Consider the following 26,076-nt stretch of genomic DNA (forward strand, 5'->3'; position numbering starts at 1 on the left):
GTGAAATGCTGAATACAACAGGTGTAGTAGACCTTACCGTGAAATGCTGAATACAACAGGTGTAGTAGACCTTACTGTGAAATGCTGAATACAACAGGTGTAGTAGACCTTACCGTGAAATGCTGAATACAACAGGTGTAGTAGACCTTACCGTGAAATGCTGAATACAATAGGTGTAGTAGACCTTACAGTGAAATGCTGAATACAACAGGTGTAGTAGACCTTACAGTGAAATGCTGAATACAACAGGTGTAGTAGACCTTACAGTGAAATGCTGAATACAACAGGTGTAGTAGACCTTACCGTGAAATGCTGAATACAACAGGTGTAGTAGACCTCACAGTGAAATGCTGAATACAACAGGTGTAGTAGACCTTACAGTGAAATGCTGAATACAACAGGTGTAGTAGACCTTACCGTGAAATGCTGAATACAACAGGCGTAGTAGACCTGACAGTGAAATGCTGAATACAACAGGCGTAGTAGACCTGACAGTGAAATGCTGAATACAACAGGCGTAGTAGACCTTACTGTGAAATGCTGAATACAACAGGTGTAGTAGACCTTACAGTGAAATGCTGAATACAACAGGCGTAGTAGACCTGACAGTGAAATGCTGAATACAACAGGTGTAGTAGACCTGACAGTGAAATGCTGAATACAACAGGCGTAGTAGACCTTACAGTGAAATGCTGAATACAACAGGCGTAGTAGACCTGACAGTGAAATGCTGAATACAACAGGTGTAGTAGACCTGACAGTGAAATGCTGAATACAACAGGCGTAGTAGACCTGACAGTGAAATGCTGAATACAACAGGCGTAGTAGACCTGACAGTGAAATGCTGAATACAACAGGTGTAGTAGACCTTACCGTGAAATGCTGAATACAACAGGTGTAGTAGACCTTACAGTGAAATGCTGAATACAACAGGTGTAGTAGACCTTACCGTGAAATGCTGAATACAACAGGTGTAGTGTTGGACCTTACAGTGAAATGCTGAATACAACAGGTGTAGTAGACCTTACCGTGAAATGCTGAATACAACAGGTGTAGTGTTGGACCTTACCGTGAAATGCTGAATACAACAGGTGTAGTAGACCTGACAGTGAAATGCTGAATACAACAGGTGTAGTAGACCTTACAGTGAAATGCTGAATACAACAGGTGTAGTAGACCTTACCGTGAAATGCTGAATACAACAGGTGTAGTAGACCTTACCGTGAAATGCTGAATACAACAGGTGTAGTAGACCTTACCGTGAAATGCTGAATACAACAGGTGTAGTAGACCTTACAGTGAAATGCTGAATACAACAGGTGTAGTAGACCATACAGTGAAATGCTGAATACAACAGGTGTAGTGTTGTACCTGACAGTGAAATGCTGAATACAACAGGTGTAGTAGACCTTACAGTGAAATGCTGAATACAACAGGTGTAGTAGACCTTACCGTGAAATGCTTACTGACAAGCCCTTATCCAACAATGCAGTTCAAGAAATAGAGTTAAGAAAATATTTACTAAATAAACTAAAGTTAAAAAAATAAATCAAAGTAACACAAGAAAATGACATAACAATAACGAGGCTGTATACAGATGGTACCGGTACCGTGTGCGGGGCTGCAGGTTAGTCAAGGTCATCTGTACATGTAGGTGGGATCAAGTTGCTCTGCATAGATAAAGAGCAGCGAGTAGCAGCAGTGTAAAAACAGGTGGCTTGGGGGTAGAATCTGTTAAGGAGCCTTTTGAATCGAGACTTTGCTCTCCAGTACTGCTTGCTGTGAGGTAGCAGAGGGAACAGTCTGACCTGGGCGACTGGAGTCTTTGACCATGTTTTGGGCCTTCCTCTGACACCGCCTACTATATAGGTCCTGGATGGCAGGAAGCTTGGCCCCAAAAATGTACTGGGTCGTACGCACTACCCTCTGCAGTGCATTATGCTCAGATGCCGAGCAGTTACCATACCAGGCGGTGATGCAACCAGGATGCTCTCGATGGTGCAGCTGTAGAACGTTGTGAGGATCTGGGGACCCAACCCAAGTCTTCTCAGTCTCCGGAGGGGGAGGTGTTGTCCTGCCCTCTTCACTACTGTCTTGGTGTGTTTGGACCATGGTAGTTGGTGATGTGGACACCAATGAACTGGAAACTCTCGACCCGCTCCACTACAGCCCCGTCGATGTTAATGGGGGCCTGTTTGGCCCACCTTTTCCTGTAGTCCACGATCAGCTCCTTTGTCTTGCACATTGAGGGAGAGGTTGTTGTCCGGGCACCACACGGCCAGGTCTCTGACCTCCTCCCTATAAGCTGTCTCGTCGTTGTCGGTGATCAGGCTCACCACTGTTGTCGTCAGCAAACTCAATGATGGTGTTGGAGTCGTGCCTGGCCATGCAGTTGTGGATGAACAGGGAGTACAGGAGGGGACAATGCAAACACCCATGAGTGGCCCCCGTGTTGAGGATCAGTGTGGCAAATGTGCTGCTACCTACCCTCACCACCTTGGGGCGGCCTGCCTGGGAGTCCAGGATCCAGTTGCAGAGGGAGGTGTTTAGTCCCAGGGTCCTTAGCTTAGTGATGAGCTTCGTGGGCACTATGGTGTTGAACGCTGAGCTGTAGTCAATGAACAGCATTCTCACATAGGTGTTCCTTTTGTCCAGGTGGGAAAGGACAGTGTGGAGTGTGATTGAGATGGCCTCATCTGTGGATCTGTTGGGGCGGTATGCGGGTGGAGTGGGTCTAGGGTTTCTGGGATGATGGTGTTGATGTGAGCCATTACCAGCCTTTCAAAGCACTTCATGGCTACCTATGTGAAAATCATTTAGGCAGGTTACCTTCCGTCTGTGTGTGTCTGTCGCTCTTAACACCATCATTAACATAAAGCTGTTTCATAATAAAACCTGTCTTCACCCCTCCCTCCATCATTGATGATGTGTTGCCTGTAACAGGAGGTTAGCTGGGCCGTGGATAGAGAGAGAGGGAGACAGGGATGTAGGGTAGCTGGGCCGTGGATAGAGAGAGAGGGAGACAGGGATGTAGGGTAGCTGGGCCGTGGATAGAGAGGGAGACAGGGATGTAGGGTAGCTGGGCCGTGGATAGAGAGAGAGAGAGACAGGGATGTAGGGTAGCTGGGCCGTGGATAGAGAGAGAGAGACAGGGATGTAGGGTAGCTGGGCCGTGGATAGAGAGAGAGGGAGACAGGGATGTAGGGTAGCTGGGCCGTGGGTAGATAGAGAGGGAGACAGGGATGTAGGGTAGCTGGGCTGTGGATAGAGAGAGAGGGAGACAGGGATGTAGGGTAGCTGGGCCGTGGGTAGATAGAGAGGGAGACAGGGATGTAGGGTAGCTGGGCTGTGGATAGAGAGAGAGGGAGACAGGGATGTAGGGTAGCTGGGCTGTGGATAGAGAGAGAGGGAGACAGGGATGTAGGGTAGCTGGGCCGTGGATAGAGAGAGAGAGGGAGACAGGGATGTAGGGTAGCTGGGCTGTGGATAGAGAGAGAGGGAGACAGGGATGTAGGGTAGCTGGGCCGTGGATAGAGAGAGAGGGAGACAGGGATGTAGGGTAGCTGGGCCGTGGATAGAGAGAGAGGGAGACAGGGATGTAGGGTAGCTGGGCCGTGGATAGATAGAGAGGGAGACAGGGATGTAGGGTAGCTGGGCCGTGGATAGAGAGAGAGGGAGACAGGGATGTAGGGTATTTGGGCCGTGGATAGAGAGAGAGGGAGACAGGGATGTAGGGTAGCTGGGCCGTGGGTAGATAGAGAGGGAGACAGGGATGTAGGGTAGCTGGGCCCTGGATAGAGAGAGAGGGAGACAGGGATGTAGGGTAGCTGGGCCCTGGATAGAGAGAGAGGGAGACAGGGATGTAGGGTAGCTGGGCCCTGGATAGAGAGAGAGGGAGAGGGAGACAGGGATGTAGGGTAGCTGGGCCCTGGATAGAGAGAGAGGGAGACAGGGATGTAGGGTAGCTGGGCCCTGGATAGAGAGAGAGGGAGAGGGAGACAGGGATGTAGGGTAGCTGGGCCGTGGATAGAGAGAGAGGGAGACAGGGATGTAGGGTAGCTGGGCCGTGGATAGAGAGAGAGGGAGACAGGGATGTAGGGTAGCTGGGCCGTGGATAGAGAGAGACAGGGATGTAGGGTAGCTGGGCCGTGGATAGAGGGAGACAGGGATGTAGGGTAGCTGGGCCGTGGATAGAGAGAGAGGGAGACAGGGATGTATGGTAGCTGGGCCGTGGATAGATGGAGAGAGAGAGGGAGACAGGGATGTAGGGTAGCTGGGCCGTGGATAGAGAGATGGAGGGAGACAGGGATGTAGGGTAGCTGGGCTGTGGATAGAGAGATGGAGGGAGACAGGGATGTAGGGTAGCTGGGCTGTGGATAGAGAGATGGAGGGAGACAGGGATGTAGGGTAGCTGGGCTGTGGATAGAGAGATGGAGGGAGACAGGGATGTAGGGTAGCTGGGCTGTGGATAGAGAGAGAGAGGGAGACAGGGATGTAGGGTAGCTGGGCTGTGGATAGAGAGATGGAGGGAGACAGGGATGTATGGTCGCTGGGCCGTGGATAGAGAGAGAGAGGGAGACAGGGATGTAGGGTAGCTGGGCCGTGGATAGAGAGATGGAGGGAGACAGGGATGTAGGGTAGCTGGGCTGTGGATAGAGAGATGGAGGGAGACAGGGATGTAGGGTAGCTGGGCTGTGGATAGAGAGAGAGAGGGAGACAGGGATGTAGGGTAGCTGGGCTGTGGATAGAGAGATGGAGGGAGACAGGGATGTAGGGTAGCTGGGCTGTGGATAGAGAGAGAGAGGGAGACAGGGATGTAGGGTAGCTGGGCTGTGGATAGAGAGATGGAGGGAGACAGGGATGTAGGGTAGCTGGGCTGTGGATAGAGAGAGAGGGAGACAGGGATGTAGGGTAGCTGGGCTGTGGATAGAGAGAGAGAGGGAGACAGGGATGTAGGGTAGCTGGGCCGTGGATAGAGAGAGAGGGAGACAGGGATGTAGGGTAGCTGGGCTGTGGATAGAGAGAGAGGGAGACAGGGATGTAGGGTAGCTGGGCCGTGGATAGAGAGAGAGGGAGACAGGGATGTAGGGTAGCTGGGCCGTGGATAGAGAGAGAGGGAGACAGGGATGTAGGGTAGCTGGGCCGTGGATAGATGGAGAGAGAGACAGGGATGTAGGGTATTTGGGCCGTGGATAGAGAGAGAGGGAGACAGGGATGTAGGGTAGCTGGGCCGTGGATAGAGAGAGAGAGGGAGACAGGGATGTATGGTAGCTGGGCCGTGGATAGAGAGAGAGGGAGACAGGGATGTAGGGTAGCTGGGCCGTGGATAGAGAGAGAGGGAGACAGGGATGTAGGGTAGCTGGGCTGTGGATAGAGAGATGGAGGGAGACAGGGATGTAGGGTAGCTGGGCCGTGGATAGAGAGAGAGGGAGACAGGGATGTAGGGTAGCTGGGCCGTGGATAGAGAGAGAGGGAGACAGGGATGTAGGGTAGCTGGGCTGTGGATAGAGAGATGGAGGGAGACAGGGATGTAGGGTAGCTGGGCTGTGGATAGAGAGAGAGAGGGAGACAGGGATGTATGGTAGCTGGGCTGTGGATAGAGAGAGAGAGGGAGACAGGGATGTATGGTAGCTGGGCTGTGGATAGAGAGATGGAGGGAGACAGGGATGTAGGGTAGCTGGGCCGTGGATAGAGGGAGACAGGGATGTAATGTCTTTATTGTTTTGAAGCTTCTGTATGTGTGATGTCTACTGTTAATTTTTATTGTTTATTTCACTTTATATATTATCTACCTTACTTGCTTTGGCAATGTTAACACATGTTTCCCATGCCAATAAAGCCCCTTAAATTGAATTGAATTGTATGGTAGCTGGGATGGAAGGAAGGAGGGAGAGGGGGGATATGACACCGAAAAGGAGACGATCATTAGTTTAATTCATGAGGTGCTGGTTGAGTGCCAGATAGTCGCTCTGAGCGCTAATGGTCCTCTCTCTCTCTTTCTCTCTCTCATTCCTCTCTCTCTTTCTCTTTCCTCTCTCTCTTTCTCTTTCCTCTCTCTCTCTCTCTCTTTCCTCTCTCTCTCTCATTCCTCTCTCTCGTTCTCTTTCCTCTCTTTCTTCTTTCTCTCTTTCCTCTTTCTCTCATTCCCTCTCTCTCTCTCTCTCTCTCATTACTCTCTCTTTCTCTCCTCTTTCCTCTTTCCTCTCTCTCTCTCTTTCCTCTCTCTCTCTCATTCCTCTCTTTGCTCTCTCTCTCTCATTCCTCTCTCTCTCATTCCTCTCTCTTTCTCTCTTTCCTCTCTTTCCTCTCTCTCTCTCATTCCTCTCTTTCTCTCTTTCCTCTCTCTCTTTCTCTCTTTCCTCTCTCTTGCCTCTCTCTCTCTCTCTTCTCTCTCATTCCTCTCTCATTCCCCTCTCTCCTACTCTTTCTCTCTCATTCCTCTTTCTCTTTCTCTCTCATTCCCCTCTCTCTCGCTCTCATTCCTCTCTCTTTCTCCCTCATTCCTCTCTCATTCCCCTCTCTCTCTCTCTCTCTCTCTCATTCCCCTCTCTCTCTCTCTCTCTCTCTCTCATTCCCCTCTCTCTCTCGCTCTCTCTCTCATTCATCTCTCTCTCTCATTCCCCTCTCTCTCTCGCTCTCTCTCTCATTCATCTCTCTCTCTCATTCCCCTCTCTCTCTCTCTCTCTCTCTCTCTCTCTCTCTCTCTCTCTCTCATTCCTCTCTCCCATCTGTTAGATGCTGGCCGTACGTTACCAGCTACTCCAGAGTTTGTCCTTCCCTGTGTCCTCCTGCCCCACATCCAGCGCATGTCTAGGGGACACCACAACCTCCCTCCTCCCCCTCTCTTCCCTCCCCCTCTCCATCCCTCTATTCTCCCCCTCAGCAGGATCCCTCCTTTCAGACCCAGACTCCCCCTCACGGGTAAATTCAATTCACACCTGACTGACTTTGTATATTTGGATGTTCAGTTTATAATCAACAAGTGAGAAGCACAACAGTTAGTTGTAGGATGATTCAAGTCAGGGTGTGTGTGTGTGTGTGTGTGTCTACAGCTACAGTTGGCCACCAGTTGAAAGGACCTTGAGAATCTGGGTGGGAAATTAATTGGTTGTCATTGACAGAATTGGTATTTCTCCTCTCGTCTCTCCCCACCCCCCTCGTCTCTCCCCACCCCCTCGTCTCTCCCTACCCCCTCCTCGTCTCTCCCTACCCCCTCCTCGTCTCTCCCTACCCCCTCCTCTTCTCTCCCCACCCCCTCCTCGTCTCTCCCTACCCCCTCCTCTCTCTCCCCACCCCCCTCGTTTCTCCCCACCCTCCTCGTCTCTCCCCACCCCCTCCCTCGTCTCTCCCCACCCCCTCCTCGTCTCTCCCCTCCCCCTCCTCTCTCTCCCCTCCCCTCCTCTCTCTCCCCTCCCCTCCTCACCCCCTCCTCTCCCTCCCCACCCCCTCCTCTCCCTCCCCACCCCCTCCTCTCTCTCCCCACCCCCTCCTCTCTCTCCCCACCCCCTCCCTCGTCTCTCCCCACCTCTCTCCCCCAACCCCTCCCTCTCTCTCCCCACCCCTCCTCTCTCTCCCCACCCCCCTCCTCTCTCTCCCCACCCCCTCCTCGTCTCTCCCCACCCCCTCCTCTCTCTCCCCACCCCCTCCCTCTCTCTCCCCACCCCCTCCTCTCTCTCCCCACCCCCTCCTCCTCTCTCCCCTTCTCCTCTCTCCCCTCAGTCTCCCAGGTGTCTGTCTGTGTGTTACGGTCCCCTGGTGGCAGCAGCAGTGAAGGGATACCTAACCAGGAGGCTCCTACACACAGAGAGAGTGGGACAGCTGCTATGTACCATCAAGGTGACACACACAGTCTCAAACACACAGCCCATCATGGGATTTATCGAAGATGTGATTTACGGATGTGTGTTTAATCATTTATTTTGTGTATGACTGTGTGTGTGCGTGTCCCTCCCTAAGGACACGCAGCAGTTCCTACAGTCCTTCCAGCCCCAGAGCCCTGGGAGAGACAGCAGGCAAGACCTGGTGCTGCAGGAGAGAGTCACACTGCAGGTAACTAACACACACACACACACTGGCGCGCACAACACCGTCTCTACACACACACACTCTGGCGTGCACAACACCGTCTCTACACACACACACACACACTCTGGCACACACAACACCGTCTCTACACACACACACACTGGCGTGCACAACACCGTCTCTACACACACACTCTGGCGCGCACAATACCGTCTCTACACACACACTCTGGCGTGCACAACACCGTCTCTACACACACACACACACACACTCTGGCGCGCACAACACTGTCTCTACACACACACTCTGGCGTGCACAACACCGTCTCTACACACACACACACACACACACACACACACACACTCTGGCGCGCACAACACTGTCTCTACACACACACTCTGGCGTGCACAACACCGTCTCTACACACACACACACACACACTCTGGCGCGCACAACACTGTCTCTACACACACACTCTGGCGTGCACAACACCGTCTCTACACACACACACACACACACACACACACACACACACACACACACACACTCTGGCGCGCACAACACTGTCTCTACACACACACTCTGGCGTGCACAACACCGTCTCTACACACACACACACACACACACACACACTCTGGCGCGCACAACACTGTCTCTACACACACACTCTGGCGTGCACAACACCGTCTCTACACACACACTCTGGCGTGCACAACACCGTCTCTACACACACACTCTGGCGTGCACAACACCGTCTCTACACACACACTCTGGCGTGCACAACACCGTCTCTACACACACACTCTGGCGTGCACAACACCGTCTCTACACACACACTCTGGCGTGCACAACACCGTCTCTACACACACACTCTGGCGTGCACAACACCGTCTCTACACACACACTCTGGCGTGCACAACACCGTCTCTACACACACACTCTGGCGTGCACAACACACTCTGGCGTGCACAACACCGTCTCTACACACACACTCTGGCGTGCACAACACCGTCTCTACACACACACTCTGGCGCGCACAACACCGTCTCTACACACACACTCTGGCGCGCACAACACCGTCTCTACACACACACTCTGGCGCGCACAACACCGTCTCTACACACACACTCTGGCGCGCACAACACCGTCTCTACACACACACTCTGGCGCGCACAACACCGTCTCTACACACACACTCTGGCGCGCACAACACCGTCTCTACACACACACTCTGGCGTGCACAACACCGTCTCTACACACACACTCTGGCGTGCACAACACCGTCTCTACACACACACTCTGGCGTGCACAACACCGTCTCTACACACACACTCTGGCGTGCACAACACCGTCTCTACACACACACTCTGGCGTGCACAACACCGTCTCTACACACAGACTCTGGCGTGCACAACACCGTCTCTACACACACACTCTGGCGTGCACAACACCGTCTCTACACACACACACACTCTGGCGTGCACAACACCGTCTCTACACACACACTCTGGCGTGCACAACACCGTCTCTACACACACACACACTCTGGCGTGCACAACACCGTCTCTACACACACACACACTCTGGCGTGCACAACACCGTCTCTACACACACACTCTGGCGTGCACAACACCGTCTCTACACACACACACACACACTCTGGCGTGCACAACACCGTCTCTACACACACACACACTCTGGCGTGCACAACACCGTCTCTACACACACACTCTGGCGTGCACAACACCGTCTCTACACACACACACACACACTCTGGCGTGCACAACACCGTCTCTACACACACACACACTCTGGCGTGCACAACACCGTCTCTACACACACACTCTGGCGCGCACAACACCGTCTCTACACACACACTCTGGCGCGCACAACACCGTCTCTACACACACACTCTGGCGCGCACAACACCGTCTCTACACACACACTCTGGCGCGCACAACACCGTCTCTACACACACACTCTGGCGTGCACAACACCGTCTCTACACACACACTCTGGCGTGCACAACACCGTCTCTACACACACACTCTGGCGTGCACAACACCGTCTCTACACACACACTCTGGCGTGCACAACACCGTCTCTACACACACACTCTGGCGTGCACAACACCGTCTCTACACACACACTCTGGCGTGCACAACACCGTCTCTACACACACACTCTGGCGTGCACAACACCGTCTCTACACACACACTCTGGCGTGCACAACACCGTCTCTACACACACACTCTGGCGTGCACAACACCGTCTCTACACACACACTCTGGCGTGCACAACACCGTCTCTACACACACACTCTGGCGTGCACAACACGGTCTCTACACACACACTCTGGCGTGCACAACACCGTCTCTACACACAGAAGACTACTTCTCAGGAGCGGTGTCTTGTTCCAGCTCCGCTCGGCGCGTTATGAGGTCCAGGACATCTTCTGTCTGTCAGCAGGAGACAGGATGCAGATCATCAGCTGGGACAGACAGCTGGCCAGGGACAGGGAGATGAAACGCAAGGTAACCACGGGGCGGGGGGGTTGTTGAAACGCAAGGTAACCACTGGGCGGGGGGGGGCAGAAAAACATTTCAAGAACATTGGGAGACGGCGACACTCTAAAATGTAAAATAGTTTTACTTTATTTTTTATTTTTGTCCATCAGGCTAACGCGTTTTGGCAGTTAAACCTTCATCAAGACGTTTTTTTATTTAAAAATTTTTTTTTGCACCTTTATTTAACCAGGTGGCCAGTTGAGAACCAGTTCTCATTTACAACAAAGACCTGGCCAAGATAAAGCATAGACCTCCAGTCGTTATGCTAACGCTAGTTAGAAATTGCTCTAGCATTAGTGAGCAACATCTTTCACACTGCACACAGAGACATGACCTCATCAGACTGGGGATGTAGACAAAGGACCTCACAGCCAAAATCCCCAACTATCTCTACGTTAACACTACAATCGCCCTCTAAACCCGACAAATAGCATGTAGGTATCATGATGACATTTGAGATATTTTGGGACACAATTAGTGACTTCCTAGTGCACAATAAAGCCTCCAACATGAGATGCTTTGGGGTCTGGATAGAAAGATTAGGATTGAATGTAGAACAAATATACATCAGCATACACAAATTTAAGGTGTGTGTGTGTGTGTGTGTGTGTGTGTGTGTGTGTGTGTGTGTGTGTGTGTGTGTGTGTGTGTGTGTGTGTGTGTGTGTGTGTGTGTGTGTGTGTGTGTGTGTGTGTGTGTGTGTGTGTGTGTGTGTGTGTGTGTGTGGGTCCACAGACTGGGGAAACGGGGTCGACCAGGGGGAAGAGTTCTCTGTCAGCTGCTACACAGAAAGCCCTGGAGAGGAAGAGAGGAGTCATGATGTGAGTCCTGTAATAGAAAATGTGTCACTAGACCAGATAGTTATTGGAAATAAAACAGACATTGTCAGAGCAAGACCGCAAGTGTATGACTTGTATGTTCAGGGTTATCAGCACAAGGTTAGGGTTGTGTTAATAACATGTTTGGTTATAGAAGCTAGTACAGCCCAGGCAGTGACTACTGCCCACCAAAGTGATATTATGATACTAGTAAAAGAGTTCAACTGTCTCACTAATCAATCTATTGTTCCCCTCTCTTCTCCCATCAGGAGGAAAACAGCAGAGAGGCAGAGGGGGACTGGAGCTGGAGTTGTAGCTGGTCAGAAGGGCCCTCTGGCTGGGGCAGAGGGGGAGAGGGGGACTGGAGCTGGGGTTGTAGCTGGTCAGAAGGGCCCTCTGGCTGGGGCAGAGGGGGAGAGGGGGACTGGAGCTGGGGTTGTAGCTGGTCAGAAGGGCCCTCTGGCTGGGGCAGAGGGGGAGAGGGGGACTGGAGCTGGGGTTGTAGCTGGTCAGAAGGGCCCTCTGGCTGGGGCAGAGAGGCAGAGGGGGGCTGGGGTTGTAGCTGGTCAGAAGGGCCCTCTGGCTGGGGCAGAGGGGGACGTCGTGAAGCGGATGCGTGGGTCTTTTCGACCCAACCCTCAAAGGGTCCCCAAGACCACCCAGTCCCGCAGATCTCGGTGAAGATGATCTACTTATCAGGCAAGACTGGACCGGAACTGGGTCGTGTTCATTTTGGCACAGTGTTGTAGCAAAACGTTTTGCACAGGAGAACGAAAATGAGTGTTTCTTATTGGACAAGTTCCGGGTCATATTCATTAGTGGAAATGTTTTGTAAAACAAAAACAAGCGTTTCTTATTGGACAAGTTCAGGGTCAAATTCATTAGTGGAAATGTTTTGTAAAACAAAAACAAGCGTTTCTTATTGGACAAATTCAGGGTCATATTCATTAGTGGACATTTTATGGAAAACAAAAACAAGCGTTTCTTATTGGACAAATTCAGGGTCATATTCATTAGTGGACATTTTTATGGAAAACGAAAACAAGCGTTTCTTATTGGACAAGTTCAGGTAGTCCCTCCCTTGACCCAGATAATGAATACTGTTGATACCTAAAAAGATATACACACACAATCCATCTCACTTAACCCTAAAACAATACGCCCCTATGGGCCCTGGTCAAAAGTAGTGCACTACAAAGGGTTGCCATTTGGGACGCTTCCATAGTGTTTCTTGCTAACCAGTGGACATCTGGAAAGTATTGTATTTGAACTTGATTGTATTCTACAAAGGCACAACTCACTGCATTCAAATGCATCTTAGCTACTACATACTGTATGTGACAATCTATTCTTACCACAAGACCTCAGGACTTGTTTTTGGACACACTGTTTGTAATATGTTAGTTTTACATGTTTTATACTATTTATATTTCCTATACCAATTTGTGGTACAGTATTGGGATGGCAATGCAACCAAAGCCTAGAAAACCCAAGTCTATATTTGAAGGTCTGTTCTGAGTGTTCATCTTTCCTACTGTTTTTGTTCTAAATTATTTAGAAGTGTTTTTTAATAAATGTTTTTTAATAAAAAATGTACTTGTCAGGTTGGTTGAATGTAAACTGAACAAAAATATAAACACAACATTCAACAATTAACGATATTACTGAGTTAAGAGTTCATATAAGGAAATCAGTCAATTGAAATGAATTCATGAGGTCTTAATCTATGGATTTCACATGATCTGGGCAGGGGCACAGCCATGGGTGGGCCTGGAGGGCACCAATGGGAGCCAATCAGAATGAGTTTTTTCCCCACAAAAGGGCTTTAATACAAACAAATACTCTGTTTCATCAGCTGTCCTGGTGGTTGATTTCAGACAGTCCCCCAGGTGAAGAAGCCGGATGTGGAGGACCTGGGCTGGTGTGGTTACACGTGCTCTACGGTTGGGGGGCCAGTTGGATGTACTGCCAAATTATCTTAAATGATGTGAGGTGGCTTATGGTAGAGAAATTACCATTACATTTTCTGGCCACAGCTCTGGTGGACATCCCTGCAGTCACATGCCAATTACATGCTCCTTTGAAACTTGAGACATCTGTGGTCCTGTGTGACAAAACTGCACACTTTAGTGTCCTTCTATTGTCCCCAGCACAAGGTGCACCTGTGTAATGATCATGCTGTTTAATCAGCTTCTTGATATGCCACACCTGACAGGTAGATGTATTATCTTGGCAGAGGAGAAATGCTCACGAACAGGAATGTAAACAAATTTGTGCACAAAATTTGAGCGAAATAAGCTTTTTGTGCGTATGTAGGCTCTTTTATCTCAGCTCATGAGACCAACACATTACATGTTGCATTTATATTTTTGTTCGGTATAGTTTTACAATTAATTTCTGAGTTCTAGTAAACGTTTATATTGTGAGAACGCCAGTGGGCGCAGTTTTTTTCGAAAGCTGCATTTGGTCTATTCGACGACATCCGTCCATAGCTGTCGTTGGTTTGTTTGTCTGTCTGATTCCACGTCTGTGAGAATGGAAGAGAAACCAGACACAGGCGCGTCTTCTCGGGATGAGAGAAAAGCTAAAGAGAAGGCTGAAATACTGCAAAGGGAAATCCAGCGGAAGAGTTTCAAACTGGTCAGAGAGGAGAGACTGGAGATTTGTGTAGTCCACTGTTTACAAGCTAGCTAGATGTTATGCTAGCCGGCTAGCAAGCTACACCGGTGGCTTGCAAAATCACACTTATTGCAATGCATTGCAACGTTTAACAATGTTGAGAACTTTGGATAAAACTCTGACAGTGTTCATACCGAGTGACATTGTCAAGAGTAGATATTGCCCATTCATGTATTCCAAAGTTAGTAACTATTGCATTCCTTTGCGTCATTCTCAATGTAAAATAAGCACCTGGCAATGACTACCGAAATGTTCAGGGCTCATATAAAGCTTCTCCGAGTAGGAGTACTGATTTAGGATCAGTTTTCCCTATTAGATCACATGGACAGGGGGTACCTGATCCTCGATCAGCACTCCTACGCTTTATACAATTTGTACATGTAATTATCTATCGTCGCCTCCTTTCCAGGTAGCTAAGATCCTGAAGAAGCAGGAGAGTGAGCGGACACAGGAGGAGTCTGCGGATCTACTTCTGCACCAGGACACCGTACAGGAGCTGTGTTCGCGGCAGGTCCGCAGGAACGTCCTAAAGAAGAAAAAAGAAGAGGTCTGGTTGACACGTCTTTAGAACTGCCCAATAACACAGCCTGGTTCCAGATCTGTTTGGGCGATCTTCCCAACTGCTTGTCACTTCAAACATGACAATTCCATTGGAAGTTGGCACAAACAGACTGGCACCCAGGCTACCAATAACATGGTCTAAGTGCCGTGCTCTCTCCTTGTCTCATGTCTTTTGTCTTTACCGACCTGAAACGCCAGGCTAGGAGGGGTGACTATTAGCATGGCGTTTGCTGGATATGTCTCCCTGTCTTTGTGTTGTGGTAGGTATTTGATGATCCAGAGGACCTGAGGTGTAAAGTAGGACAGTTGGCTGAGGCAGTCAGACAGGCTCAACACCTGGTTATCTACACTGGAGCCGGGATCAGCACGGTAAATACTGGGGCTCTGTATGTCACACGGGCTGTGCTGCACTGGTCTCAGGGACAGTTTATTTATGCTATCATGTCAACGCACGTTGTCATGCCAACCAAATATTTGACAGCAGTGGAGTTGGCAAGAGCACAAACAGATCTGGGGTCAGGGTATAACTTTGTTCTGGGGTGTTTTCTCAGGAACCGAATGGCTAAAACGGGGAGGGACTAACCTGAACCAAAATGAAATGCTTGTTTTCATTGCGAAACGTTTTCTACGGTGTGCACTCATACAGCCTTTTTCAAATCGTCTCCTCGGGGACCCCCAGCCGTTCTTGAACTTTTCCAGAGGTAGCACACCTTATTCAACTTACACGAGTTATTAGGGTTAAGGGCCTTGCTCAATGGCACATCGGCAGATTTTTTTCACCTCGTCTGCTCTGAGTTTCGAACCAGCGACCTTTCCGGTTACTGGCCCACTCGGCTGGGCTACCTGTCACCCATCAGGACAAGAGTGACATGTTTCTGTGTCATGTTTTGCAGGCAGCGTCCATCCCAGACTACAGGGGACCAAATGGGGTTTGGACACAGCTACAGAAGGGCAGAGCTGTCAGGTGAGACAGGCTGGAGTACACAGGATGGCATCTTCGTCATACTGCATGTAATTAAGTCAACAAGATGGCATCTTCGTCATACTGCATGTAATTAAGTCAACAAGATGGCATCTCCGTCATACTGCATGTAATTAAGTCAACAAGATGGCATCTTCGTCATACTGCATGTAATTAAGTCAACAAGATGGCATCTTCGTCATACTGCATGTAATTAAGTCAACAAGATGGCATCTCCGTCATACTGCACGTAATTAAGTCAACAAGATGGCATCTTCGTCATACTGCACGTAATTAAGTCAACAAGATGGCATCTGCGTCATACTGCATGTAATTAAGTCAACAAGATGGCATCTTCGTCATACTGCATGTAATTAAGTCAACAAGATGGCATCTTCGTCATACTGCATGTAATTAAGTCAACAAGATGGCATCTTCGTCATACTGCATGTCATTAAGTCAACAAGATGGCATCTTCGTCATACCGCACGTAATTAAGTCAACAAGATGGCATCTTCGTCATACTGCATGTCATTAAGTCAACAGGATGGCATCTTCGTCATACCGCACGTAATTAAGTCAACAAGATGGCATCTTCGTCATACTGCATGTAATTAAGTCAACAAGATGGCATCTTCGTCATACCGCATGTAATTAAGTCAACAAGATGGCATCTTCGTCATACTGCACGTAATTAAGTCAACAAGATGGCATCTTCGTCATACTGCATGTAATTAGATCAACAAGATGGCATCTTCTACTGCATGTAATTAAGTCAACAAGATGGCATCTTCGTCATACTGCATGTAATTAAGTCAACAAGATGGCATCTTCGTCCTACTGCATGTAATTAAGTCATCTCTCTCTCAACAGCTCGTCAGACCTGAGTGAAGCAGCACCTACTCTCACACACATGTGTATCAGGATGCTGCTTGAGGAGAACATGGTCAGTGAGCTGGTTGTGTGTCGTCATGGACCTTGTGCTTGTAGCTTCGTCCGATATTTGAAAGGTTTTGAGGTGTCTGTATGATGATTTCCAACGTGTGTTTGGTATTTGTGTGTGTGTGCAGGTGCAGCACGTAGTGTCTCAGAACTGTGATGGGCTCCACCTGCGTAGCGGTCTTCCCAGACACACCCTCTCTGAGCTGCACGGCAACATGTTCATCGAGGTAGGACACACACACCACATACAGTATATACAGTACATACAGTATATACAGTACATACAGTATGTTCCACCTAAAGAACTCACTGTATTATTCTGACATTTCCTGTTTTACAGGTGTGTACTTCCTGTTCCCCGGTGAGGGAGTTTGTGCGACTCTTTGACGTGACGGAGCGCACCGCGAGGCACCGGCACGGGACGGGGCGGCGGTGCGCCCACTGCGGGGGCGAGCTCAGGGACACCATCGTACATTTCGGGGAGAGGGGCACCCTGGAGCAGCCTCTCAACTGGAGGGGGGCATTGAACGCTGCGGAGAGGGCTGATGTTATCCTCTGCCTGGGCTCCAGTCTGAAGGTAAGGACAGGACCACATGTACCAACACACAGCATCAGTAAAGCCTGAAGGACAGGACCACATGTACCAACACACAGCATCAATAAAGCCTGAAGGTAAGGACAGGACCACATGTACCAACACACAGCATCAATAAAGCCTGAAGGTAAGGACAGGACCACATGTACCAACACACAGCATCAATAAAGCCTGAAGGTAAGGACAGGACCACATGTACCAACACACAGCATCAATAAAGCCTGAAGGTAAGGACAGGACCACATGTACCAACACACAGCATCAATAAAGCCTGAAGGTAAGGACAGGACCACATGTACCAACACACAGCATCAATAAAGCCTGAAGGTAAGGACAGGACCACATGTACCAACACACAGCATCAATAAAGCCTGAAGGTAAGGACAGGACCACATGTACCAACACACAGCATCAGCAAAGCCTGAAGGTAAGGACAGGACCACATGTACCAACACACAGCATCAGTAAAGCCTGAAGGTAAGGACAGGACCACATGTACCAACACACAGCATCAATAAAGCCTGAAGGTAAGGACAGGACCACATGTACCAACACACAGCATCAATAAAGCCTGAAGGTAAGGACAGGACCACATGTACCAACACACAGCATCAATAAAGCCTGAAGGTAAGGACAGGACCACATGTACCAACACACAGCATCAATAAAGCCTGAAGGTAAGGACAGGACCACATGTACCAACACACAGCATCAATAAAGCCTGAAGGTAAGGACAGGACCACATGTACCAACACACAGCATCAATAAAGCCTGAAGGTAAGGACAGGACCACATGTACCAACACACAGCATCAATAAAGCCTGAAGGTAAGGACAGGACCACATGTACCAACACACAGCATCAATAAAGCCTGAAGGTAAGGACAGGACCACATGTACCAACACACAGCATCAATAAAGCCTGAAGGTAAGGACAGGACCACATGTACCAACACACAGCATCAATAAAGCCTGAAGGTAAGGACAGGACCACATGTACCAACACACAGCATCAGTAAAGCCTGAAGGTAAGGACAGGACCACATGTACCAACACACAGCATCAATAAAGCCTGAAGGTAAGGACAGGACCACATGTACCAACACACAGCATCAGTAAAGCCTGAAGGTAAGGACAGGACCACATGTACCAACACACAGCATCAATAAAGCCTGAAGGTAAGGACAGGACCACATGTACCAACACACAGCATCAATAAAGCCTGGAGGTAAGGACAGGACCACATGTACCAACACACAGCATCAGTAAAGCCTGAAGGTAAGGACAGGACCACATGTACCAACACACAGCATCAATAAAGCCTGAAGGTAAGGACAGGACCACATGTACCAACACACAGCATCAATAAAGCCTGAAGGTAAGGACAGGACCACATGTACCAACACACAGCATCAATAAAGCCTGAAGGTAAGGACAGGACCACATGTACCAACACAAAGCATCAATAAAGCCTGAAGGTAAGGACAGGACCACATGTACCAACACACAGCATCAATAAAGCCTGAAGGTAAGGACAGGACCACATGTACCAACACACAGCATCAATAAAGCCTGAAGGTAAGGACAGGACCACATGTACCAACACACAGCATCAATAAAGCCTGAAGGTAAGGACAGGACCACATGTACCAACACACAGCATCAATAAAGTCTGAAGGTAAGGACAGGACCACATGTACCAACACACAGCATCAGTAAAGCCTGAAGGTAAGGACAGGACCACATGTACCAACACACAGCATCAATAAAGCCTGAAGGTAAGGACAGGACCACATGTACCAACACACAGCATCAGCAAAGCCTGAAGGTAAGGACAGGACCACATGTACCAACACACAGCATCAATAAAGCCTGAAGGTAAGGACAGGACCACATGTACCAACACACAGCATCAATAAAGCCTGAAGGTAAGGACCACATGTACCAACACACAGCATCAATAAAGCCTGAAGGTAAGGACCACATGTACCAACACACAGCATCAATAAAGCCTGAAGGTAAGGACAGGACCACATGTACCAACACACAGCATCAATAAAGCCTGAAGGTAAGGACCACATGTACCAACACACAGCATCAATAAAGCCTGAAGGTAAGGACCACATGTACCAACACACAGCATCAATAAAGCCTGAAGGTAAGGACAGGACCACATGTACCAACACACAGCATCAATAAAGCCTGAAGGTAAGGACAGGACCACATGTACCAACACACAGCATCAATAAAGCCTGAAGGTAAGGACAGGACCACATGTACCGACACACAGCATCAATAAAGCCTGAAGGTAAGGACAGGACCACATGTACCGACACACAGCATCAATAAAGCCTGAAGGTAAGGACAGGACCACATGTACCGACACACAGCATCAATAAAGCCTGAAGGTAAGGACAGGACCACATGTACCAACACACAGCATCAATAAAGCCTGAAGGTAAGGACAGGACCACATGTACCAACACACAGCATCAATAAAGCCTGAAGGTAAGGACAGGACCACATGTACCAACACACAGCATCAATAAAGCCTGAAGGTAAGGACAGGACCACATGTACCAACACACAGCATCAATAAAGCCTGAAGGTAGGACTGTCCGGATTAATAGACTAAAACAGAGTGCTGCCACCTCACAGGACAATTGAATGCATAATGAAATAGGACTTCTGTGAATATTGAATAGAATTGAGTGTTTTTTAGTTGTAGAACCTTGACTGGCTCCTCCTACTCCGGTTGTATGTCATCAGTGTGGTTCGACTGATCTTTCCATCTCTTTACCAGGTGCTGAAGAAGTATGGCTGTCTATGGAGCATGAATAGACCTGCTGTCAGGAGACCCAAACTCTATATCGTCAATCTACAGGTCATCTTGCTACTACTTACCATGATCCAGCGTCTCCTAATCCTGGGCCCTGGCATTGCCTCAGCATTAACATATTCATGATTAGGGCTGGACAATGCTTTTTTTAATGGCACCACTTTAGGTCCCCAGGCCCAGGATTGGGAAACACTGGCTTGAACCAATAAAGGCTTTGTGTTCGAGTTGAATCTTGATCATTCAATGTAATTTCACTTAGTTCTCCCACAGAGATGGGGCCCTGGTCACAAGTAGTGCACTATAAAGGGCCCTGGTCACAAGTAGTGCACTATAAAGGGCCCTGGTCACAAGTAGTGCACTATAAAGGGCCCTGGTCACAAGTAGTGCACTATAAAGGGCCCTGGTCACAAGTAGTGCACTATAAAGGGCCCTGGTCACAAGTAGTGCACTATAAAGGGCCCTGGTCACAAGTAGTGCACTATAAAGGGCCCTGGTCACAAGTAGTGCACTATAAAGGGCCCTGGTCACAAGTAGTGCACTATAAAGGGAATGTGGTGCCTGATTGATGATGACCTCTGTCTTGTTTTAGTGGACACCTAAAGACGACCTGGCCGCGCTGAAGATCCATGGGAAATGTGACGACGTGATGCGTCTCCTCATGGAGGAGCTGAACATTCAGATCCCTGCCTACAACCAGTAAGACCTGTCTCAAAACGCACACACACACCTCAGCTGTCTTCACGAGGAAGCAGACTGGTTGGAACGGGGAGGGACATACCTCAACTTGTTTTTGCTAAAAGTTTTCCGTTGCAAATAGTTCTTTTTTTAAATGTACCCATTATTTAACTAGGCAAGTCGTGATCAGTTGAATGTTATGGTGTTGAATCGGGTGCGTTTGTCCTCGCACTATCATTTTTTAAATTGCACCGCTTTGGGTCCCCAGGACCAAGATTGGAAACCACTGACTTGAACCAATAAAGCCTGTGTTACAGAGTTGAATGCTATTAGTTATGCTATGATGTGCACTAATGAATACACCCCACCTGGATCACCCTGACTGACTCATTCCTAACTGCCCTTCCTTCATCAGGACAGAGGACCCTGTACTCAGCTTGGCCACACCGCTGAGACCAGAAGAGGAGGACAGTTACACTCGTAAACTCATAGCTCCGCCCGCTGGCCGGGAGGACTGCTCACCAGACTCCCTGGGACAGGGTGGAGGTACAGCAGTACAAGGAGGCTGGTTCGGACGAGGATACTCCAAAGGGAGGAAGAGGAAGAGGAGGAAGGTGGTGTAGCAGAACATTAATCATCGTAGAAATTTGACACGCGATTTTCCATCTCCTTTTTGTTCTGATTGGTTGTTTTTGAAATGGACCTTGTTAGTAAGGAAGACGTACCAGCAAAAAGAAGTGAGGGGGGAAGAACCTCACTAAGACGGAGCTGTTTGTGATGCAGAGTATTATGACGTATTACTGTGGTTTCAGATACTACCTCTTTAAGCCTGAGGGAGCATCCTAATAATCTCTCCTTTCTGGTCGTCACTAGTTACCACAGCCACAAAGTCACAAACCCTGCCTCTTAACACAATTTAAAATGTCATTTTAACCCTTAACCACACTGCTAACCGTATGCCTAACCTTAAATTATGACCAAAATTCCCCCCCCCCCCCCCCCCAGAAAATAAATATATATATATATATGAGATATAGCCTATTTTGGCTTTGTGGTTGTGCTATCTAGTGGAAACCCTTTCTCCTGAAGTGTGCACTTGTTCACTTCCCGTCATGGATTTAAATGAAAATGACCGGTATATGGAAATTCCCTCTGATCCATGCCTGCACTCAACCAATGCTTTAAGTTTGTGGGGAGTAGTGAACACTTCAGGAGGAGAGATTATTGGGCTGTAACCTAAGAGTTTGGTTTTTCAATTGAATGGTGCTTTTATGTCGTTTTCATAGGAGTGGTGTTTTGTGTTTGTTACATGCACAGCACCTTACTAACTTTCCTCAGGGTTGCCGTCGGCGATGCCATCCTATTACAGTACAGCACATTCATGGCATTAGTATCTGTCATTGGATGGTGTTATTGTCAGGCATTTGGTTTTACAATAATGGAAGTGTGAATTTAGGGTTTGTCCCAAATGGCAACCTGCTCTCTATGGGTCCTGTTCAAAAGTAGAACACTACATGGGGAAGAGGGTACCATTTGGGATGGAATCTCAGTGTTAAATGTTGTGTTTTCTTGGTGCTACACATCATTTTTTCCCCCAAAGAATAGAAGAGTCGCTGCCCTCCTTGTGGACTGGCTACGCCACTATGAAAACACTTGACAAATAATCTGACTCTTTTGAAGCATAAACCAGGTTTCCACTCAACCGTTTTATGTTATTACATATCAAAATATGGTAGACAAGGTGGGATCTTTATGTCTGTAAAAATGTATTATGCAGGAAATGTCGGTGTAAACGCTTTTATAGGCAAATATTGATTTAATAGCCGTCATATTAAAGTTAATTTAGTCACGCGATTACAGAAGTGGTCTTCTCACTAAGACTCGTTAGGAAATCATGCCGTTTACTAGGCTACAGATGAAATAAGTTACGATGAACTTCACAGGGTGGTGAAAGTGCACGGTGATGAGCTTGATGCTCCTTTCAATAAATATCGAGGGTCTTATTCTGTTGACGTGATATTCGATGCTTGACTGCCGTTTGACGTAATGTCATGTAGACTATACCAGCACTGTTCCTGAGAGCTGTTGGCGAGAGCACACATGCGATGGAATTTTTTATTTTGGACATGGGAATTCAACCATAAAAGGTATTTTTAGGTGCGCTACATTTTGTTGCTCTAGATTGCAGGAAATGGCAGTTACAGGTGTTCACCACCTTGTTAAATCATGGGGAGAACCCTGCCTCACATTTACATAATGTTACTGTGACTTCTGTTCCCGTCTTTTTTTAATAGAAAGACGCTCATGGGGAAGTTTCTCATAAGTACATATCTGGGATCCGCCTCCACAATCATAACCTTAACAGTTTGGGGGGGGTGTGACTCGGGATCAGCGTTTAGGAGCAACTTCTCTCTACACCGAGAAAGGCAATGATGAGCACTGAGTGACCATGATTACAACCAACATTACAATGCTGCAGTTTTACAATGTGAAGCCTTGTGGTAAGTCTCTACTTTGCTATATTTATAACCCTTTTGTTTCTGTGAAGTCAGCCCAAAGGCCAGCAGATGGCGATGTTGAGTAGTTTCATCTTTCCGCCCAAAGGAAATGCATGCAGCCGTGTCCCCTGTGGACGGTCAGTACATACAACATTCAGGCTGCAAAAGCGCCGATTTCCTCGACTGGATTTAATGGCGAGAAAGAGGGTTAATATTGGAAATGATGCTTTATTTATGGAACAAAATGTTCCTCCACCATCGTAGAGGAGTCTCTGCTCGTCCTGGATGTTATGCATTGAGTTTAGCCAATCAGATTGCAGCAGTCTGTATTTTTTTTTATTGTATTGACTGATTGCATCCAACTGAGGTGCTTACACCACAACCTACTCTATCCCCTTGACACATTGATTCAAAAAGAGGGACTTAAGGTGTAGGTGGGGGGGGGGGGGGCACGAGCAGCTGACCCTAAACCCATTAAAACCTCACCACTATACAAACTAACCCTACACCCATTAAAACCTCACCACTATACCAACTAACCCTACACCCATTAAAACCTCACCACTATACCAACTAACCCTACACCCATTAAAACCTCACCACTATACCAACTAACCCTAAACCCATTAAAACCTCACCACTATACCAACTAACCCTACACCCATTAAAACCTCACCACTATACCAACTAACCCTACACCCATTAAAACCTCACCACTATACCAACTAACCCTACACCCATTAAAACCTCACCACTATACCAACTAACCCTACACCCATTAAAACCTCACCACTATACAAACTAACCCTACACCCATTAAAACCTCACCACTATACAAACTAACCCTACACCCATTAAAACCTCACCACTATACCAACTAACCTTATACCCATTAAAACCTCACCACTTGATTACTTTGCATGTAGGAATGTATATGTTGGGGTCAATGGAGGGTGGATAGTAAATAAGTGTATGGAAAGTTACTGAGTGGGACAAGAGGGAGTGAAGAAAGTTGACATTGTCATAACATGTTATTGTTAAATATCACAGCTCCTAAGGAGGGAGGCAAAGGGCAACAGTCTGGTCCCAGTCACTGATAAAGTAGGACAGCTGTGGATTAGGGACGAGCGAGGAATCCGTCCCGAGGTTAGGTCAGATGAAGTGAGAAGAAACAGTCCTATTTCACACACATATTCATCCACGCCCACGAAGGTTCGAGCATCAGGCAGGGCCATGACGACACCAGTGAGGAACCAATTAAGTTCCTGCCTAGCAACAGAGTTTTATTGGCTGTCTAGATGTGCAAGGAGTTGACACCTCACCTAGTAGGAAGGTATAAATATATGTGCTTCTATAATCATGTCTTTGTCTTTGCAGCTGTATGACCCAGTGGGTGAATCACGTTGGTTTGAGCTTTTTCTAGTTGTCTGTGAGTTTTTACTGTTTGTTCAGAACTTAATAATACACACCTAGTATTGTTGAAACATTATTCTACATTATACAGTTATTTAATGGATAATATGAGTTAATGACATAAGATACAGCTCTGAACGCCCCACCACACACCACACTCCTACTCCAAGACGCTTGATACATATGGATCCAGAGCTGCATATTATCTACACAGGTTACCATGGTAATCAGACTGAGTAAACTGTTAGACAATGGGAGATAGATGACTCTTTGCAAGATGTTTTCTATTGAAACTCTATTTAGGGATCTGAAACCAGTGCCAGAGAGGAGGGAGATGAAAGTAAACAGGTTTGTGCTTTCTGGTGTTTTATCAGTGACCCTGAATGAGCAAAGCTCTTTCCACATAGACAGGAGTGAGGACTCTCTCCAATGTGTGTGAGCTGGTGTTTAGTCAGAGTGAAATCTCGAGCAAAACTCTTTCCACACTGATCACAGCTATAAAGCTTCTCTCCTGTGTGTATGCGTTGGTGTGTAGTCAGGGCTCCTGATTGTTTGAAGCATTTATATGATTTCTTTGATAAGATTTTAAGGTTTTAGATACAGCGAAACACTTCCCATACTGAGAGCAGTGGTATGGTTTCTCTCTGGTGTGAATCCCTCTGTTTAGTAAAATTCTTCCCACAGTCAGAGCAGCAGTGGTAAGGTTTCTTCCCTATATCTCTCTGCTGGTGTTTCTTGATGTGTCCTGTTCTGGAGAGACTCTTCTCTGTCTTGTCAGCATCATGATGTTGTTGAGGCTCCCCAGATGGTAAGCCCCTCCCACTGAAAGAGCAACGATAAGGGATGTCCCCTGTGAAACAAAGACATTGGATAGTTAGGTTTTGCAAATATGGTCCATAGGGTCCAATAGGGTCCATAAACAGATGAGTTGTTCCATGAAATTAATGCCTTTTGTGTCCCTTTCATATTTTTTCTGTAGAAATTGTGCACCAATATTAAATTTTAAATCTGTTATATTTAATAAAGTTCCCTTTAATACAGAGCACATGGAAGATTCGATTAATCAGATGTTTAATATGAATAAATACTTGGTAAAGTGACACAATTCAGCATTGAGGTCCTTCTGTCAACCCTGTGTAACTTCTAGAAAGATTTTAACCCACCTAATACAGAGTTTGGTTTTTCAATTGAATGGTGCTTTTATGTCATTTTCATAGGAGTGGTGTTTTGTGTTTGTTACATGCACAGCACCTTACTAACTTTCCTCAGGGTTGCCGTCGGCGATGCCATCCTATTACAGTACAGCACATTCATGGCATTAGTATCTGTCATTGGATGGGGTTATTGTCAGGCATTGGGTTTTACAATAATGGAAGTGTGAATTTAGTGTCTGTCCCAAATGGCAACCTGTTCTCTATGGGTCCTGGTCAAAAGTAGAACACTACATGGGGAAGAGGGTAGACAAGGTGGGATTGCACTAGCAGCTAACCCTAAACCCATTAAA

General features: G+C 47.9%; 2 protein-coding genes across 4 annotated transcripts; both read left to right on the top strand.

Moving 5' to 3' along the window:
* The first annotated feature begins 6,571 nt into the window (after window positions 1-6,571).
* LOC135534941 (centriolar coiled-coil protein of 110 kDa-like) lies at window positions 6,572-13,040 on the top strand. Of its 2 annotated transcripts, XM_064961726.1 has the most exons (6): window positions 6,578-6,921; window positions 7,720-7,836; window positions 7,957-8,049; window positions 10,446-10,559; window positions 11,328-11,413; window positions 11,680-13,039. In XM_064961726.1, the coding sequence occupies exons 1-6, from the start codon at window positions 6,736-6,738 to the stop codon at window positions 12,089-12,091; spliced, it is 1,008 nt and encodes a 335-aa protein (XP_064817798.1). In that variant the 5' UTR covers window positions 6,578-6,735; the 3' UTR covers window positions 12,092-13,039. The 2 variants fall into 2 exon arrangements, with proteins under 2 accessions (XP_064817799.1, XP_064817798.1); XM_064961727.1 differs by lacking the exon at window positions 10,446-10,559 and having other exon boundaries at window positions 6,572-6,921; window positions 11,680-13,040.
* An 856-nt stretch (window positions 13,041-13,896) lies between these two features.
* On the top strand, window positions 13,897-22,671 carry LOC135534940 (NAD-dependent protein deacetylase sirtuin-7-like). Of its 2 annotated transcripts, none has more exons than XM_064961724.1 (10): window positions 13,897-14,050; window positions 14,499-14,636; window positions 14,915-15,019; window positions 15,544-15,614; window positions 16,485-16,557; window positions 16,682-16,780; window positions 16,894-17,130; window positions 19,951-20,031; window positions 20,576-20,682; window positions 21,077-22,671. In XM_064961724.1, the coding sequence occupies exons 1-10, from the start codon at window positions 13,946-13,948 to the stop codon at window positions 21,282-21,284; spliced, it is 1,224 nt and encodes a 407-aa protein (XP_064817796.1). In that variant the 5' UTR covers window positions 13,897-13,945; the 3' UTR covers window positions 21,285-22,671. The 2 variants fall into 2 exon arrangements, with proteins under 2 accessions (XP_064817796.1, XP_064817797.1); XM_064961725.1 differs by having other exon boundaries at window positions 13,958-14,270.
* Window positions 22,672-26,076: the final 3,405 nt, after the last annotated feature.

Source organism: Oncorhynchus masou, unplaced genomic scaffold (genome assembly GCF_036934945.1).
Source record: "Oncorhynchus masou masou isolate Uvic2021 unplaced genomic scaffold, UVic_Omas_1.1 unplaced_scaffold_4201, whole genome shotgun sequence".
NCBI lineage: Eukaryota > Metazoa > Chordata > Actinopteri > Salmoniformes > Salmonidae > Oncorhynchus > Oncorhynchus masou.

What these genes read in the sequence shown, in the direction of transcription:
- LOC135534941 (XM_064961726.1), top strand. Translation starts at nt 6,736, where the DNA reads ATGCTGGCCGTACGTTACCAGCTACTCCAGAGTTTGTCCTTCCCTGTG. An exon ending in ACAGGGAGATGAAACGCAAG is followed by an intron (nt 10,560 to 11,327) that starts GTAACCACGGGG and finishes GTGGGTCCACAG; the next exon opens with ACTGGGGAAACGGGGTCGAC. An exon ending in AGGAAGAGAGGAGTCATGAT is followed by an intron (nt 11,414 to 11,679) that starts GTGAGTCCTGTA and finishes TTCTCCCATCAG; the next exon opens with GAGGAAAACAGCAGAGAGGC.
- LOC135534940 (XM_064961724.1), top strand. Translation starts at nt 13,946, where the DNA reads ATGGAAGAGAAACCAGACACAGGCGCGTCTTCTCGGGATGAGAGAAAA. An exon ending in CTGGAGCCGGGATCAGCACG is followed by an intron (nt 15,020 to 15,543) that starts GTAAATACTGGG and finishes CATGTTTTGCAG; the next exon opens with GCAGCGTCCATCCCAGACTA. An exon ending in CAGATCCCTGCCTACAACCA is followed by an intron (nt 20,683 to 21,076) that starts GTAAGACCTGTC and finishes TTCCTTCATCAG; the next exon opens with GACAGAGGACCCTGTACTCA.